The sequence below is a fragment of the Chelonia mydas genome, chromosome 18, assembly GCF_015237465.2.
Source record: "Chelonia mydas isolate rCheMyd1 chromosome 18, rCheMyd1.pri.v2, whole genome shotgun sequence".
Taxonomy (NCBI): domain Eukaryota; kingdom Metazoa; phylum Chordata; order Testudines; family Cheloniidae; genus Chelonia; species Chelonia mydas.
This window is the reverse complement of record NC_051258.2, coordinates 21552736-21567910: the sequence shown is the minus strand read 5'-3', so window position 1 is coordinate 21567910 and position 15175 is coordinate 21552736. Positions and strand designations below refer to the sequence as shown.

Below are 15175 nucleotides of genomic sequence, written 5' to 3'. Positions count from 1 at the left end.
TGCTCTGTCTGTTGTGAACAATGCTGCCTCTGTCAAGTGTTGCATTTTGCCTTTACAGATGCAACCTTGAGATCTCAGCTGACCGTGTTATCACCTGCCGAAAGACTCCAAAGAATCAGAAAGAGGCCACGTAGAAGCAAGGAAGACATGTTGCATGAAGTAATGCAGCATTCAAGTAATGAAAATCAAAAAGTGCAGGAGTGGTGGGACAGTGAAAGGAGGATCTGCCAGCAGAATGAGTCGCGCCAGCACAAAAGCACGGTGCTCCAGCAGCAAAGCACGGATCAGCTGATAAGCATAATGAAGCACCAAGCGGACTCTATCCAGGCGCTCGTAGCCATGCAGGCAGAGCACTACCATGGAACCACTCCCATGCAGGGCACCAGACATTACGGGTGGCTTTCAGCCTCAAATTGCTCCCTCAAGGTATCCCTAATCCTTGCAGCCCCACGCTGGGCCCCTCTAATAGCCCTGCTCTCTGGCTGTTCAAATTCAGCCTCCAGGTGTTGAACCTCCGAGTTCCATGCCTGAGTGAATCGTTCACCCTTCCTTCACAAATGTTATGGAGGGTACAACATGCGGATATAATCGCAGGGACGCTGTCATCGGCCAGGTCCAGCTTCCCATACAGAGAGCGCCAGCGGCCCTCTAAACAGCCAAAAGCACACTCCACAGTCATTCTGCACCGGCTCAGCCTGTTGTTGAACCGCTCCTTGCTGTTGTCAGGCTCCCTGTGTAGGGTTTCGTGAGCCATGGCATTAAAGGGTAAGTGGGGTCTCCAAGGATCACAGTGGGCATTTTGTCTTCCCCTACGGTGATCTTCTGGTCTGGGGAAAAATGTCCCGGCTTGCAACTTCCTGAATAGGCCAGTGTTCTGAAAGATGCATGCATCATGCGCCTTACCGGGCCAGCCTGCGTTAATGTCAATGAAATGCCCACAATAATCCACAAGCGCCTGGAGAACCATAGAGAAATACCCCTTCTGATTAATGTACTCGGAGGCTAGGTGGGCTGGTGCCAGAATTGGAATATGTGTGCCTTTTATCGCCTCTCTGCAGTTAGGGAAACCCATTTGTGCAAAGCCATCCACAATGTCATGCACGTTACTAGGAGTCATGGTTCTCCTGAGCAGGATGCGATTAATGGCCCTGCAAACTTGCATCAGCATTATTCCAATGGTTGACTTCCCCACTCTCCAAACTGGTTAGCGACCGACTGGTAGCTGTCTGGAGTTGCCAACTTCCAGATCGCAATAGCCACCCGCTTCTCCACCGTCAGGGCAGCTCTCAATCTCGTGTCCTTGCGCCGCAGGGCGGGGGCGAGCTCAGCACACAGTCCCATGAAAGTGGCGCTTCTCATCCGAAAGTTCTGCAGCTGCTGCTCGTCATCCCAGACTTGCCTGACGATGTGATCCCACCACTCAGGGCTTGTTTCCCGAGCCCAAAAGTGGGGTTCCACGGTGGTGAGCGTGGCTGTGAATGCCACAAGCAATCTTGTGTCGTATGTATTACTTGCGTCGATATCGTCGGAGTCCTCACTGTCACTTTGGATCTTAAGGAATAACTCGACTGCCAAACGTGACGTGCTGGCGAGACTTGTCAGCGTTCTCCTCAGCAGTTCGGGCTCCGTTCCCGCAGACCGAAAGGGAAGACAGCACGCGCAGTACAAAAAATGTTGAAAGATGGCGCCATATGTGGATGGAAGCACAGGGATTGCTGGGATGTGAACTGATGCATCACGGGGTGTTGGGACAGGACCCAGAGTGCCCTGCACCCCCTTCCCACAAGCCACAGTGCCAGCATGGGAAGAGATGCTCTGTGGGATAGCTGCCCACAATGCACCGCTCCCAATGCCGCTGCAATTGCCGCAAATGTGGCCACGCTAGTGCGCTGCTTCCTGTCAGTGTGGACAGACTGCAGCGCTTTCCCTACGGTGCTCTCTGAAGGTGGGTTTACCTCAAAGCGCTCTACATCTGCAAGTGTAGCCCTGCCCTGAGATTCCTACAGGATTAAAGAAAAAAAATTCTCTTTTCAGTTTACTCTGCATTTGGCAGCACTTTGTGTAGCCAGTTTCACTCTCTCCTCGGGGTAGTTGGTCAGTAGTTTCCCTTTTCCTGTATGAGTCTCGTCATCCATCAATAGAGGAGAGAGAAACATCTCTTAAAAACTAGCTTGTGCTTTTACAACAGATTTCCTAGGCAGGCGGATTCAGGCTGGTGAGGTACCAGAAACTGCTTGTAACTTTATTTAAATAAATCCTAGATTTCACACTGATGCTCCTTCAGCCTGGCTGCAGGTGACAAATGCTCAGGGACACTGGAGTTTGGACTGGAGGAAGGAAGCCGTGAAGTGCTGGCTGCTGATGTGAGCCTGGGCTTGATTTTTAACAACTGTAAATAAACTATTTTAATCTGGAGTAGCCTTGTATTGTCTGGCGGAGCATTCCCTTTCCGTCACCCATAGCCACCTCCAATGGTGTGCCCCCTCTCCTGTCCTCCATAGCAGATATCTGGAAGAGTATGGTCTGGGTTCGTGCAGGATCCAGGCAGTTATGGCTGGGCCTTATCTGGAATGGTCATTCATCTCCTGGGCGCTCAGGGGGAGACACAGCTTTATTTATTATCCTATGTTCTTCACAAGTTTGAAAGCTTACAGTGCTTTGACCAAACGGCTAGCACATCTGAGTCACTCCCTCATGCAATATTTAGGGCAGCCTGGCACAGTCGGGATTTGCTGAAGGAGGAGCAAAGTGTGCAGAGTAATACAAAATAATGAAATAAAGAAAATGAAGGCAGAGAAACTTTCCAGGAAGAGCAATAAAATCCCAGATTATTAATATCACAGAGGAGTCGTAAAAAATTCTGTTCAGAGTGGTCTCTACCTCCTACAGTGCCTCCTTTTTTTCTTCCCTGTAGGCCCGTTTGCAGGAGCATGTGATTTTTTCAGTGCTTTGAGAGGTTCATCTCCTGCTTATTCCCTACCTGAGGTCACAATCCTGTGTTTGACTTGTCAGCTGGGAACATGATTCCAGTGTCACGAATGGAGAATTTTGGCTAAAGGTTCACAATAGAGCATCTGGGAGAGGCTGGGTTCCCAAGAAGGCTTGTCTGCATTCGCTGGGACTGTGAATTATTCATTGTTTGGACTCCTTGTTCTAGTCTCAATAGTAATGCTGCTTGCAGTGCTGCAAAGGAATCCTAAAGCAGTGAAGATACCAGATGGATGGGAAGGTTAAAGCAGGACATGCAGTTTAGACTTAACTGGAGAGCCAAAAATGAAGGGTCTGTTTGCACAGCTACCTTTTGAGGCTCTGTCTTGCGGAGAGACCTTAGAATTGGATACTACTGAGCCTACAGTCATAGCCCTGCTGACCATCCAAGCTATCTGTGAGTAAAGAGATTGAATTCCAGCAAACTAAAAGGGCGAGAGATGCTGCCAGCTTCATACTCTCCTTTTTAAAAGTAATCAAACCCCAAACTCTTCCCCCTCCTCTGTGCTCTCCACTCTGGTCCCTAAAATACCATGGAGGAGGGGGAGAAAAGTAAACCAGCTTTTTATGTACTTTTGTCTATTTCAGAGTTAGCTCCAGTTAGTTTCACTCCTCCCAGATATTTGCAGGCCCTGCAAATTTTAGTGATTCATCCCTATGCAGAGGTCCTGGACTGTGATTAAGTCCTCCAAAGTAGGGCATAAATGGGACATCAGTAGTTCATAAGTTTTGTGCTGGCCTCTGCACAGGGAGGGATGAATTTTACCCACAGAGAGAAACTTCCTAAAAAATTATTGCCCATTTTCCCTCCTTCCTCCCTCTCCTAAGCCAGAATGTTTGTGGGTTTTGGAAGCAGGGTGTTTTACAGCGTAATTTTCAAACCGGAAGGAATGAACGTGAATTCACCTCTTGATCCAAATAACTGTCTGTCTAAGACAGAGCTTGCATTGCTTAGTTGATTAACAGTGCTGCTGTTCTGTATGTGTGAGCATGAGAGACACTGTCTCACTGAGTGAGGGTAAGGGGGGAAAAAATGGTGGCCATTTTCTGCCCCTTCTTCCCGAGACCTGTTTGTGCTGGAATGACTGTTACCCGGCGGGGATTCACTCAAGGTGACAGCTTTGACAGCTGAGTTTAAAATTACATGAATTTAGAGAGGCAGCTCCACCACTGACAGGGCTTATACTGTAATGATTTTTTCAAGTAATGACCACATTGACGAGCTTCACATGAGACCAACTTGGGTCCAGCTCTTTCAGTGCAGGATACAACATGTTTTTCCACTTTAGTCGGCCTTTAATTCGTAATTTTCAATGAATTCCTAACTTTTTTTCCTGTGGCTCAAGCAGTTTTTTTTCGTTTGAAGTATACAAGATCCCCTCGTGCACGTAATATGCATGTTACATACGGATCGACTGTACCAGCTTGAGAGAAGCGACACTCTTTTCTTTGCATTTATACCTGGTGATATGCCATCAATATTTTGCCAATTGTGTCATTTGGAAGAGAAGCAGACTTCACAGTTTTAGCTGCTGCTCTTTTTCCAGGTGTGACTTGGTGCAGCTGCTACTGCTGGCAGCCTAATTCAGTTCCATTTGGGGTCTTAGCCACCTCATCAACGAGCTTCCAGTAGCTCATCAAGCAACACGACTGCCATCTGTTACGGGTGGTTTGCTTTCTCTTAGTTTTCCCAGGGGGAGAATTGTATGTGCAGTGGAGCGTTTTGTACTGGTAGGGCTTTCGCGTGGTAAATACGTCATGCACGTGGTGTTCTGTGCTCATGCTGAAGGACAGTTGAAGTGTGCCTTGCCCTTGGAGTGGAAGATGGCGAGGTCTCTGTTTCCTACAGGAAGTAAGGACTTAATTCTGTGGCTTTGTAGGTTTCCTTTGTTCAATCCTAAGTGAGATCACATGCATTCTTGAATGCCTTTGGAATAGTTTACTACCTTTTATAGTAACTATTTTGGATAACATACTTACGGTGCTCTATTGTGTAGTCTGGTGCGTGGTTTCAAGGTGTTAACACGCATGATCTCCTACAACTATTTGCAATCTTAGTCAAGGAATACAGGCAGTCTTGAAATGTTTGGCAGTTGATTATTTATATTAAATGTTGATGTTAATCCAGCAGCTCCAGACACATGTAACTTTACCATACCCCTTATTCACAGAGAAAAATCTTTCCTATAGGGCCAAGGTCATTTAAGCAGCAAATACTTCAAGAAATCTACACGGGCTGAAATTGTGGAAAAGCAGCATCACTTGCCCCATAACCTCAGCCGTGCAGAACACAATGCCATCCACAGCCTCAGAAACAACTCTGACATCATAATCAAAAAGGCTGACAAAGGAGGTGCTGTTGTCATCATGAATAGGTCGGAATATGAACAAGAGGCTGCTCGGCAGCTCTCCAACACCACTTTCTACAAGCCATTACCCTCTGATCCCACTGAGAGTTACCAAAAGCATCTACAGCATTTGCTCAAGAAACTTCCTGAAAAAGCACAAGATCAAATCCGCACAGACACACCCCTGGAACCCCGACCTGGGATATTCTATCTACTACCCAAGATCCATAAACCTGGAAATCCTGGGCGCCCCATCATCTCAGGCATTGGCACCCTGACAGCAGGATTGTCTGGCTATGTAGACTCACTCCTCAGGCCCTACGCTACCAGCACTCCCAGCTACCTTCGAGACACCACTGACTTCCTGAGGAAACTACAATCCATTGGTGATCTTCCTGATAACACCATCCTGGCCACTATGGATGTAGAAGCCCTCTACACCAACATTCCACACAAAGATGGACTACAAGCCATCAAGAACACTATCCCCGATAATGTCACGGCTAACCTGGTGGCTGAACTTTGTGACTTTGTCCTTACCCATAACTATTTTACATTTGGGGACAATGTATACCTTCAGATCAGCGGCACTGCTATGGGTACCCGCATGGCCCCACAGTATGCCAACATTTTTATGGCTGATTTAGAACAACGCTTCCTCAGCTCTCGTCCCCTAACGCCCCTACTTTACTTGCGCTATATTGATGACATCTTCATCATCTGGACCCATGGAAAAGAAGCCCTTGAGGAATTCCACCATGATTTCAACAATTTCCATCCCACCATCAACCTCAGCCTGGTCCAGTCCACACAAGAGATCCACTTCCTGGACACTACAGTGCTAATAAACGATGGTCACATCAACACCACCCTATACCGGAAACCTACTGACCGCTATTCCTACCTACATGCCTCCAGCTTTCACCCTGACCACACCACACGATCCATCGTCTACAGCCAAGCTCTGCGATACAACCGCATTTGCTCCAACCCCTCAGACAGAGACAAACACCTACAAGATCTCTATCAAGCATTCTTACAACTACAATACCCACCTGCGGAAGTGAAGAAACAGATTGATAGAGCCAGAAGAGTTCCCAGAAGTCACCTACTACAGGACAGGCCTAACAAAGAAAATAACAGAACACCACTAGCCGTCACCTTCAGCCCCCAACTAAAACCCCTCCAACGCATTATTAAGGATCTACAACCTATCCTGAAGGATGACCCAACACTCTCACAAATCTTGGGAGAAAGGGCAGTCCTTGCCTACAGACAGCCCCCCAACCTGAAGCGAATACTCACCAGCAACCACATACCACACAACAGAACCACTAGCCCAGGAACCTATCCTTGCAACAAAGCCCGTTGCCAACTGTGCCCACATATCTATTCAGGGGACACCATCACAGGGCCTAACAACATCAGCCACACTATCAGAGGCTCGTTCACCTGCACATCCACCAATGTGATATATGCCATCATGTGCCAGCAATGCCCCTCTGCCATGTACATTGGTCAAACTGGACAGTCTCTACGTAAAAGAATAAATGGACACAAATCAGATGTCAAGAATTATAACATTCATAAACCAGTCGGAGAACACTTCAAACTCTCTGGTCACGCAATCACAGACATGAGGGTCGCTATCTTAAAGCAAAAAAACTTCAAATCCAGACTCCAGCGAGAAACTGCTGAATTGGAATTCATTTGCAAATTGGATACTATTAATTTGGGCTTGAATAGAGACTGGGAGTGGCTAAGTCATTATGCAAGGTAGCCTGTCTCCCCTTGTTTTTTTCCTGCAAACCCCCCCCCAAGACGTTCTGGTTAAACTTGGATTATTGCTGTGCACATTGTAAGATGAGCTGTTGCCAGCAGGAGAATGAGTTTGTGTGTGTGGTTTTTGGAGGGGGGTGTGTGGGGGGGGGGTGAGAAAACCTGGATTAGTGCTGGAGGTGACCCACCTTGATTATCATGCGCATTATAAAGAGGGGTTTCAAAGGGGGATGGGCTGTTGCCAGCAGGAGAGTGAGTTTGTATGTATGTGTGTGTGTGTGGGGGGGGGGAAGGGTGAGAAAACCTGGATTTGTGCTGGAAATGGCTCTACTTGATGATCACTTTAGATAAGCTGTTGCCAGCGGGGGAGTGGGGTGGGAGGAAGTTTTGTTTCATGGTCTCTGTGTGTATATAATGTCTTCTGCAGTTTCCACGATATGCTATGCATCCGATGAAGTGAGCTGTAGCTCACGAAAGCTCATGCTCAAATAAACTGGTTAGTCTTTAAGGTGCCACAAGTACTCCTTTTCTTTTTACGAATACAGACTAACACGGCTGTTACTCTGAAACAACTCTTGGGATTGTATCTCCCCTGTGAAGGTTTGGTTAGCCATTGTCAGGACTTGTTTGATGCCAGACATTTTGGTGTGATTGGCACTTGGAAAAAGCAAAGTTCACCCCCCTCAGTATCTGTGATTTGTCTGTTGGGGGATTTCTGGAACATCCTACCAAGAATGCAGTGAGTATAAATCCCTAAATGAGACCATTGTTAGTGACATGCATTGAAAGCGAAATATCCTTTTCGGCATGTCAGTGTGTAGGATTCTTCATGCTGGTGGGTTGCATTAACTCAGTGACAGCTGTAGAGAGTTCACAGTTATAGGTTCAATAAGCACTTCATAATTACCTAAATGATTTGGCAAGCCCCGAAGCACCTTAGCATGGTAGAAATGAGGTGGCAATTTGTGCCTACCCTTTCATGGCACGATGCACAGGGAAAGGGCTGTGCGTGCCCAAAGCATTGTCCCTGTTCCCTGGTGAAAGGTTCTGAGTGTTACTTTGGTGCTTTAAGCTCTGCAGTGCTGTTCCATTGGACTTTATACCTGGCAATCGTTTGATTTAGGCAAGATGACGTCTCTCCATTTAGGTAAGGGGCTTGTGGCTGAAGGCTGTGGGTGTCCATTCTTGTGGTGTTTCCCCTTTCTGATTAGGTTTACCCTGAAGGCACTCTGTCCTTCTCCATACCTCAAACCCGAGAAAGAGGGAGCGCTGCAATGTACCATAGTGCAGCCATTCTTTCCCTATGGGATGTGTTGGAGAGTTGGCTTGATCCCCCATGTGAAGCACAGTGCACGTTCGGTTTGAACTTTGGCTTCCTCTGAGGCATCAGCTACTGGCTGTGGCCAGTGGTGGGAGCCTGGATATTATGGACCGTTGGCCTGCTCTAATATGGCAGTTCCTACCTTCATTTGGTCTCAAGATGTGCACAGAATTGTTACAGTAACAGGATGTAATGGAGTCCCAGAAAACAAAGAAGCTATGACAGGAGCCCCATAGTCCAGAAAGAGATTCTAACACAATTGACCTGCAGTACGTTTATCATACAGCCAAACTAGCACTGAGAGCTATTTAAGTTACGTTACTGCAGTCTGGTATGTATTCTGCTGTTCTGTAACAGTTCTGAGAAAATGTGATTATCTTCATTGTGGAGTTTGACCGTATTTGTGTTCCATTATAAGTGAAATATATTGGAATTCATTTCTACTTATTCATCTTATAAAGTAGGTTTCAAATGATAGGTCATGGCAATGATTAGCATGGGGAGCCTGCTGGTTTTTCTTTTAAATGACAAAACTCATTAGGTGAATCTATCCGTCGCTGATTTTCTGCACATCTCCTCCCTTAACTATTTGTCTCCTAAATTACTAGTCACTAGTCCATGTGCTGCATTGGTTCTTCCACTTAAGGGGCAGAGACTGTATTTTTGTACTGAAATAAAAGTGCAATCCCACTTCAAAAAAAAAGTTTAATTGTTAAAAATGTGAAGTGCATCTGCATTTGGCTAAGCCAACGCGAATGAGGAGTAGGTGCGGCGGGAGACTGAACAAAGGGACTCGCTGCAGCACTCCAAGTTCAGATTCTGTGGTGAACTGCAACTTTTCCGAAAGACCCGTGTGCTGCGAACCGTTAGTTACGACTAATGCGTTCTGTCTGCGTAGCACGTGGAGACCATCTCCTGAGTCTGCCAGAGACTCCGCCTGTTCGGTTTTGCTCCACATTAACGTGTATTTTCAGGAATGTCCCTAATGTGGGAAGTGTGTTCAAAACAGAACACTTTCTCAGGGCGATGGGGTAGGAGGACTTTAGGCCTCTCCATGGGGCTGTGCCCCCGAAAGCTGCCATATTATGCATGCTCATTTCTTGAGACAGTCATGGCCTAAAGTGTGTAGGGGAGTCCATCCATAGTCCTGGTATACAAACAGCGTATCTCTTCTTTCCTCTTCTAGCATCATAGAATAACAGAGTTGGAAGGGACCTCTGGAGGCCATCTAGTCCAACCCCCTGCCCAGAGCAGGACCAATCCCAACTAAATCATCTCAGCCAGGGCTTTGTCAAGCCTGACCTTAAAAACTTCTAAGGAAGGGGATTCCACCACCTCCCTAGGTAACGCATTCCAGTGTTTCACCACCCTCCTAGTGAAAAAGTTTTTCCTACTATCCAACCTAAACCTCCCCCACTGCCAGACCTCATGGCACTGTGATCTAACGGATTGAGCTCAGGACTGGGAAACAGGAACACCTAAGTTTTAGGCCTGAACTCTGGGGAGCTGGACATACCTGGTGTGTCTGTGCCTCAGTTTCCTGTCTCTGAAAGAAGGTTCATGCTTACCTGCCTCAGTGGGCGGTTGAGGATTGGCTAACGTTTGTACAATGCTTTGATGTTGGACGCACTGTCATTACAGCTGTGTGTGCAACAGCCTGTCCAAGGCTGCCTTCATGCCCCATCTCTCCTGCTATTGCTACAGAACATTGAGGACCAGCCCAGGGTAGATCTTAAAGCTACATGGACCTTTTTCAGTGCCGTGGAGTCCCTGCCGCCCCGACCCATTGCCGAAGTATGATATGACAAAGAACCCCTTCCTGCCTTTAAGCACAGGACTGATGTTTAAATATACTACATAGCAAGGTCCCTCACACTGCTACAGCTTCTTTCCCATCCCAGAAAAACCTCTCCTCGTACCAGTCCTGGGAGAGCTCAGATCCGTTTTCTCTGCTGAAGTATCCGGCTCCACATCCCAACTAACTCGCTTTGATATCCGTGCATGCGATGGAACGTGGTTTACCTACTATGCCTTCGGTTAAAATCCAGAGCGATTGGCCCTAGAATTAATAGTTACATTTCAGGTCAGCAGGTTACGGGCAGATTTCAACAAATGTCATTATGCAGCCAATGTTTGTTCTGCTCTGGTTTCCGTGTACGTGAACTCCTCCAGCCATACTCCATACCCCCTGTGCTTTGCTCCTATCTGATCTCTCAGGCTTAGTTGGGTCTGTTCAGAGCTGTGCACTGAAGGGAAACTGCCTGGCTGGATGCTCCAGGAAGGTGTTTTGGTGATTCGGTTGGTGCTACTCTTCCCTCTGAGTCATTGCCCCAGCATGGTGATGGGAAGCAATGCTGTATTACAGAGAAGATACAAAACCAAAATCCTGATCTTTTGTGGTCCTTTGTAGCTCCTATGGCACTGCTAGTAGAATAGTGGAGTTGCCATGGTATGACCAAATTCCAAATATCTTACCTCCCTAAATTCCCCTGAGCTTCCCGTTGTAAATTTTAAATTCCTCATTTCCTGTCCTAAACTGGTATTGTGTTGCTCTTGTGCTAACAGCAGCCATGTTCTGCCTGAGAGATGGATGCATTTCAGTGGTGGGAGAAATTGCCATGTCTCTTAGCTCACACGGGTGCTCGGTGTGCAGTCAGAGCCTGTTGTGAAAGGTGTTCCATAGTGGAGGCTGACTGCTGACACCTTATAAAGGATATGGTACTGTAGGTTGACTGGCATTTGGTTGCAGACATTCCAGATAGAGACTGAGTTTGCCTGGCTAGACGAGATATCAGTTACTCCTCTCAGCTGGCTAGTGCCATCATGGAGTGTGGAAATTCCCACAACCAGAGAAAGGGAAACAAAAATAACAGCCACAGTTGGAAAGAAATATTCCAAGACTTGTCGTACCTCTTTTGTTACCTAACAAAAAAATCAGTCTAGCCTTTCAGTTGCTCCTAACCCTAATGTTAGCCCATTTAGCCGTATAGTGTTTCAACAGTCTAAGTAATGGATGGCTCTTGTTTCCTGCTGCCACTGTAGGAGCCACTGATTAACCAAGCCATCTGTGTTTTGCAGGTTGTATCATTACTATTTCCGGACGCATGACCTTCACGAGCAATAAGTCCATGGAGATTGAGGTCTTTGTTGATGCTGATCCTTTTGTTGATGAGCCTAAAGAAAGATATCGTGCTGTCAGTGCATTCTTTACCTACGTATCGCTGAGCAAGGAGGGGAAGCCTCTACCTGTTCCACAGCTGGTGGTAAGAATTCTTCATTTAAAGAGCTCAACCTTCGTGCTGCATTATGTGAAGCCCCCGGTTGGGGAGCAGCACAGGAATAACTTCTTGTTGTAAGGCCTCGCTCCCTTCACAAACAGAAGGTACTACCCAGTGCTTTCTGGTCCCCCCCGTTGCTCTGAAAGGGTGATTTGGGCTATTCCTGCACTGAGGCTAGAATCACTCGAATGAGCCAATTTTCAAGGGAGTCATGGTGTCAGGGAGGATGGAGCGTTGTTTCCTGTACGTTTCCTGTTCTTAGCTACTCTGGTCAGACTCGTATTTGTGTTGGGCTGAGCAGGTCTGGTCAAAAGCCCACACGCCTTTCCTGGCATCTCCCCATCTTAAGCCTGTAATTTTGCTGCAGAATAACACAGGAGATCAGCGATAGACTATGATCACATTTGGAGCCCTTGACTCCGCTTTGGCTGTCTGGCCTGCGGAGCCACAGTGATTGCTAGGAAACCACAGAGTACACAAGAAAAATGTCCCAGCAGGCTGATTCACTGTCACAGTTTGGATGCCCAGGGGAGGCAAAAGGCAACTGTCCTGCCTTGAGACGTGCCAAGAGGAGCCACGCCAGGGTTGTGCAGTTCTCCAAAGCTGAGTCTGCAGGGTGTTTAGGTGTTTGCTGTTTCTCTGCTTGGTTTTGATCCCTCTTTAAGGGGATCTAACACTCACAACCAACTCCAGGTAGTCGCCCCCGCCCCCTCCCCCCCCCCACACACACAGATGGGCAGCTTCTGGAGCCCCTGGACAGCAAGGTAAGAAAGGGGTTATTTATAGATGACTCTCCCAATGCCAGCTGGGCATCTGCATCCAGCCAGCAGACATTTTAATCTGGCCCTCGAGCTACCGCCGGGGAGCAGGGTCTGGAGCTTGCCCTGCTCTGGTGCTCCAGTCGCGGAGTGGGGCCAGGGTCTTGCCTTGCTCTGCACATGCTGTGGCTCCGCGCATCTCCCGTAAGCAGCGACATGTCCCCCCTCCGGCTCCTATATGTTGGGGCAGCCGGGGGCTCCATATGCTGTCCCTGCCCCAAGCGCCACCCCCACAGCTCCCACTGGCCAGGAACCACAGACAATGGGAGCTGCAGGGCACCGTGCAGAGCCACCTGGCCACGCCTCCCCATAGGAGTTGGAGGGGGGACATGCTGCTGCGGGAGCTGCAAGGGTGGCGCCTGTGGATGGCTGTGCCTCTACATAGGAGCTGGAGGGGGGACATGCCGCTGCTTCCAGGAGCTGCTTGAGGTAAGCGCCACCCAGAGCCTGCACCTCTGACCTCCTCCCGCCCTCCAAAACCCTCGGTCCCAGCCTGGAGTACCCTCCTACTCAGTACGCAGCCTGGAGTACCCTCCTACCCAAACCCCTCATCCCCAGCTGGAGCCCTCATCCCCTCCCACATACTAACTCCAATTTCATGAGCATTCATGGCCCACCATACAATTTCCATTCCCAGATGTGGCCCAAGGGCCAAAAAGTTTGCCCGCCCCTGCCCTACGCCCTAAATGTTATCACTGCCTTAGGTATGTGAATGTGAGTTACTTGCTAGCTTGTGAACTTGCCAAATTCTGGCTGCTGTCGTCCGCTCACTGTCCAGTGTTGCATTTCTACTTTGGTGTGCCAGTTTCAGTTAGCCTTGATAAATGTCTACATCTGTCCGATCTGTTAATGCAGTTACACCTCAGGATTCTACTGTTGTTGTTTAAAATGGCCATAGCTCCCAGGGCAGAGAATGCTACCCTGACAGGGCAAGGGAGTAGTTGTCCCCAGCACTCTGGGTGATTCAGCTGGTCTGGAGCCGGGGGGAACCAGGAGCGAGCCAGTAATGTCACGGCTGCTTTTCTTTGGGGAGCAGTAACTGAATGAGTTCAGAACATCACTGGCCATATCACTTCTTGTCCTGCATTCTTCCATTTCCATGTTCTCTCCTAGTTGTCGCTGACTGCTTTATAAATACTGGAGTGGGCAAATTCCCCCTCAGTCATGGGAAAAGAAAGGCAAACTTTTTCCCCTGTGTAGTTTGGGGAAACCTCACCTGTACTTGAATTTCTTCCTCTGTGCTCCTGCATCTCATTGATAGATACCAGCTCACCAGTGGTACAAACACACAGGGACAAAGATGACATGGCTCCTAACCCTAATTCTGGGGAGCAAGGCCCAAAATACCTTTGCAAAATGTTTGATTTTTCCTGTCGTGATCTGGATGACTCCAGGGGTGCGAGAGCTCCTTGGAGGGTCGCTGCCACAGCACAAAGGGTTTTAGAAGTGTCTGTAGCTGTTCCTTTCACTTGAAATGCTGTGGGGAGGTTTGTCTTTAGTAAACAGCTAACACAAAGCCTTCAAACTGCACTTGCAAACATGTCTTTCTAAAAACAAATGTTCGGCTCATTGCTTCAAGGTTACAAGCTTCTCATTTCTTGTTCATTAAAGACCAAGTATCTTACAGACTTCAGCTTTGTATGTGCTGTCCTTCGGGTTTTGTTGTCCAACAAGACCTCTTTCCTTCAATTATTCATCAGAAAAATATAAGCATAAATAAGAGTTTCCAAAGCAAGTGTCAGTCTTGCCAGCCTTCAAAATGAATAGATTTAAGTATAAACATTGACAGGTTTCAGAGTAGCAGCTGTGTTTGTCTGTATCTGCAAAAAGAAAAGGAGTACTTGTGGTACCTTAGAGACTAACAAATTTATTTGAGCATAAGCTTTTGTGAGCTACAGCTCACTTCATCGGATGCATTCAGTGGAAAATACAGTGGGGAGATTTTATATACACAGAGAATGGTAACACCCATTGTTTCATGTTGAATTCAGCTTCATTCACATTTCTTCCTTTAGTTGTAAAAGCTTATGTAGAGATTTGAATGTATGAATGAAGCAAGGAATCTGGCCCCCTGGAACCTCCCGAGCAGTAGCTCATCCCATGTCTGTATGTTGCTGATGAACCCCTTTCCCCATTCGCTACTGTCAATTCTGCTTCAGCCTTCGTGTCTATTTTTAGCTCTCCTGATCCACCGTTCTTTGACATATAATGCAGCACTGCTGACTTGGAGTTATTTCTTGATTTAATATTTTATACCGTGTAGATCCCCTTCTGCACTCCAGCATTTTGTCGGCTAATTATAACTTAGCCAGCAGAGTAGCATTTATATATTTTACACACCTGTATTTACCTGTTGTATACATTTTTAATGTGCTGCTTGGAAGAAGTTTTACTTCCTGATAGCTGCTGCTCTCTAATGCTTTCTTTGAGTGGAAGCTGTATATTGACAGGTATGAGGGTCTCTGTTTATCACTCTTATCCCATACATTTTTAAGGGGCCCTGCATGGTATTTCTGGGCTAGTTTCTGTAGGGTCCATATATTCTCTTTGTTTATCTGAAAGACGAAAAAAACAAACAATGAAATGACTGTCTCACTTGGTAACTTACTATACAGCAGCTTGTAGCTGGGGACCCATTGTGGG

At 47.4% G+C, this 15175-nt stretch overlaps 1 protein-coding gene across 3 annotated transcripts in view; it reads left to right on the top strand.

Moving 5' to 3' along the window:
• ACOT7 (acyl-CoA thioesterase 7) overlaps nt 1–15175 on the top strand; it is a 112403-nt gene that overhangs the window by 82298 nt on the left and 14930 nt on the right. For all 3 annotated transcript variants that reach the window (XM_043531835.1, XM_037881278.2, XM_037881280.2), the window contains one exon: nt 11515–11699. In XM_043531835.1, coding sequence (XP_043387770.1) covers nt 11515–11699 — 185 coding nt within the window. The remainder of the gene's footprint in view (nt 1–11514; nt 11700–15175) is intronic.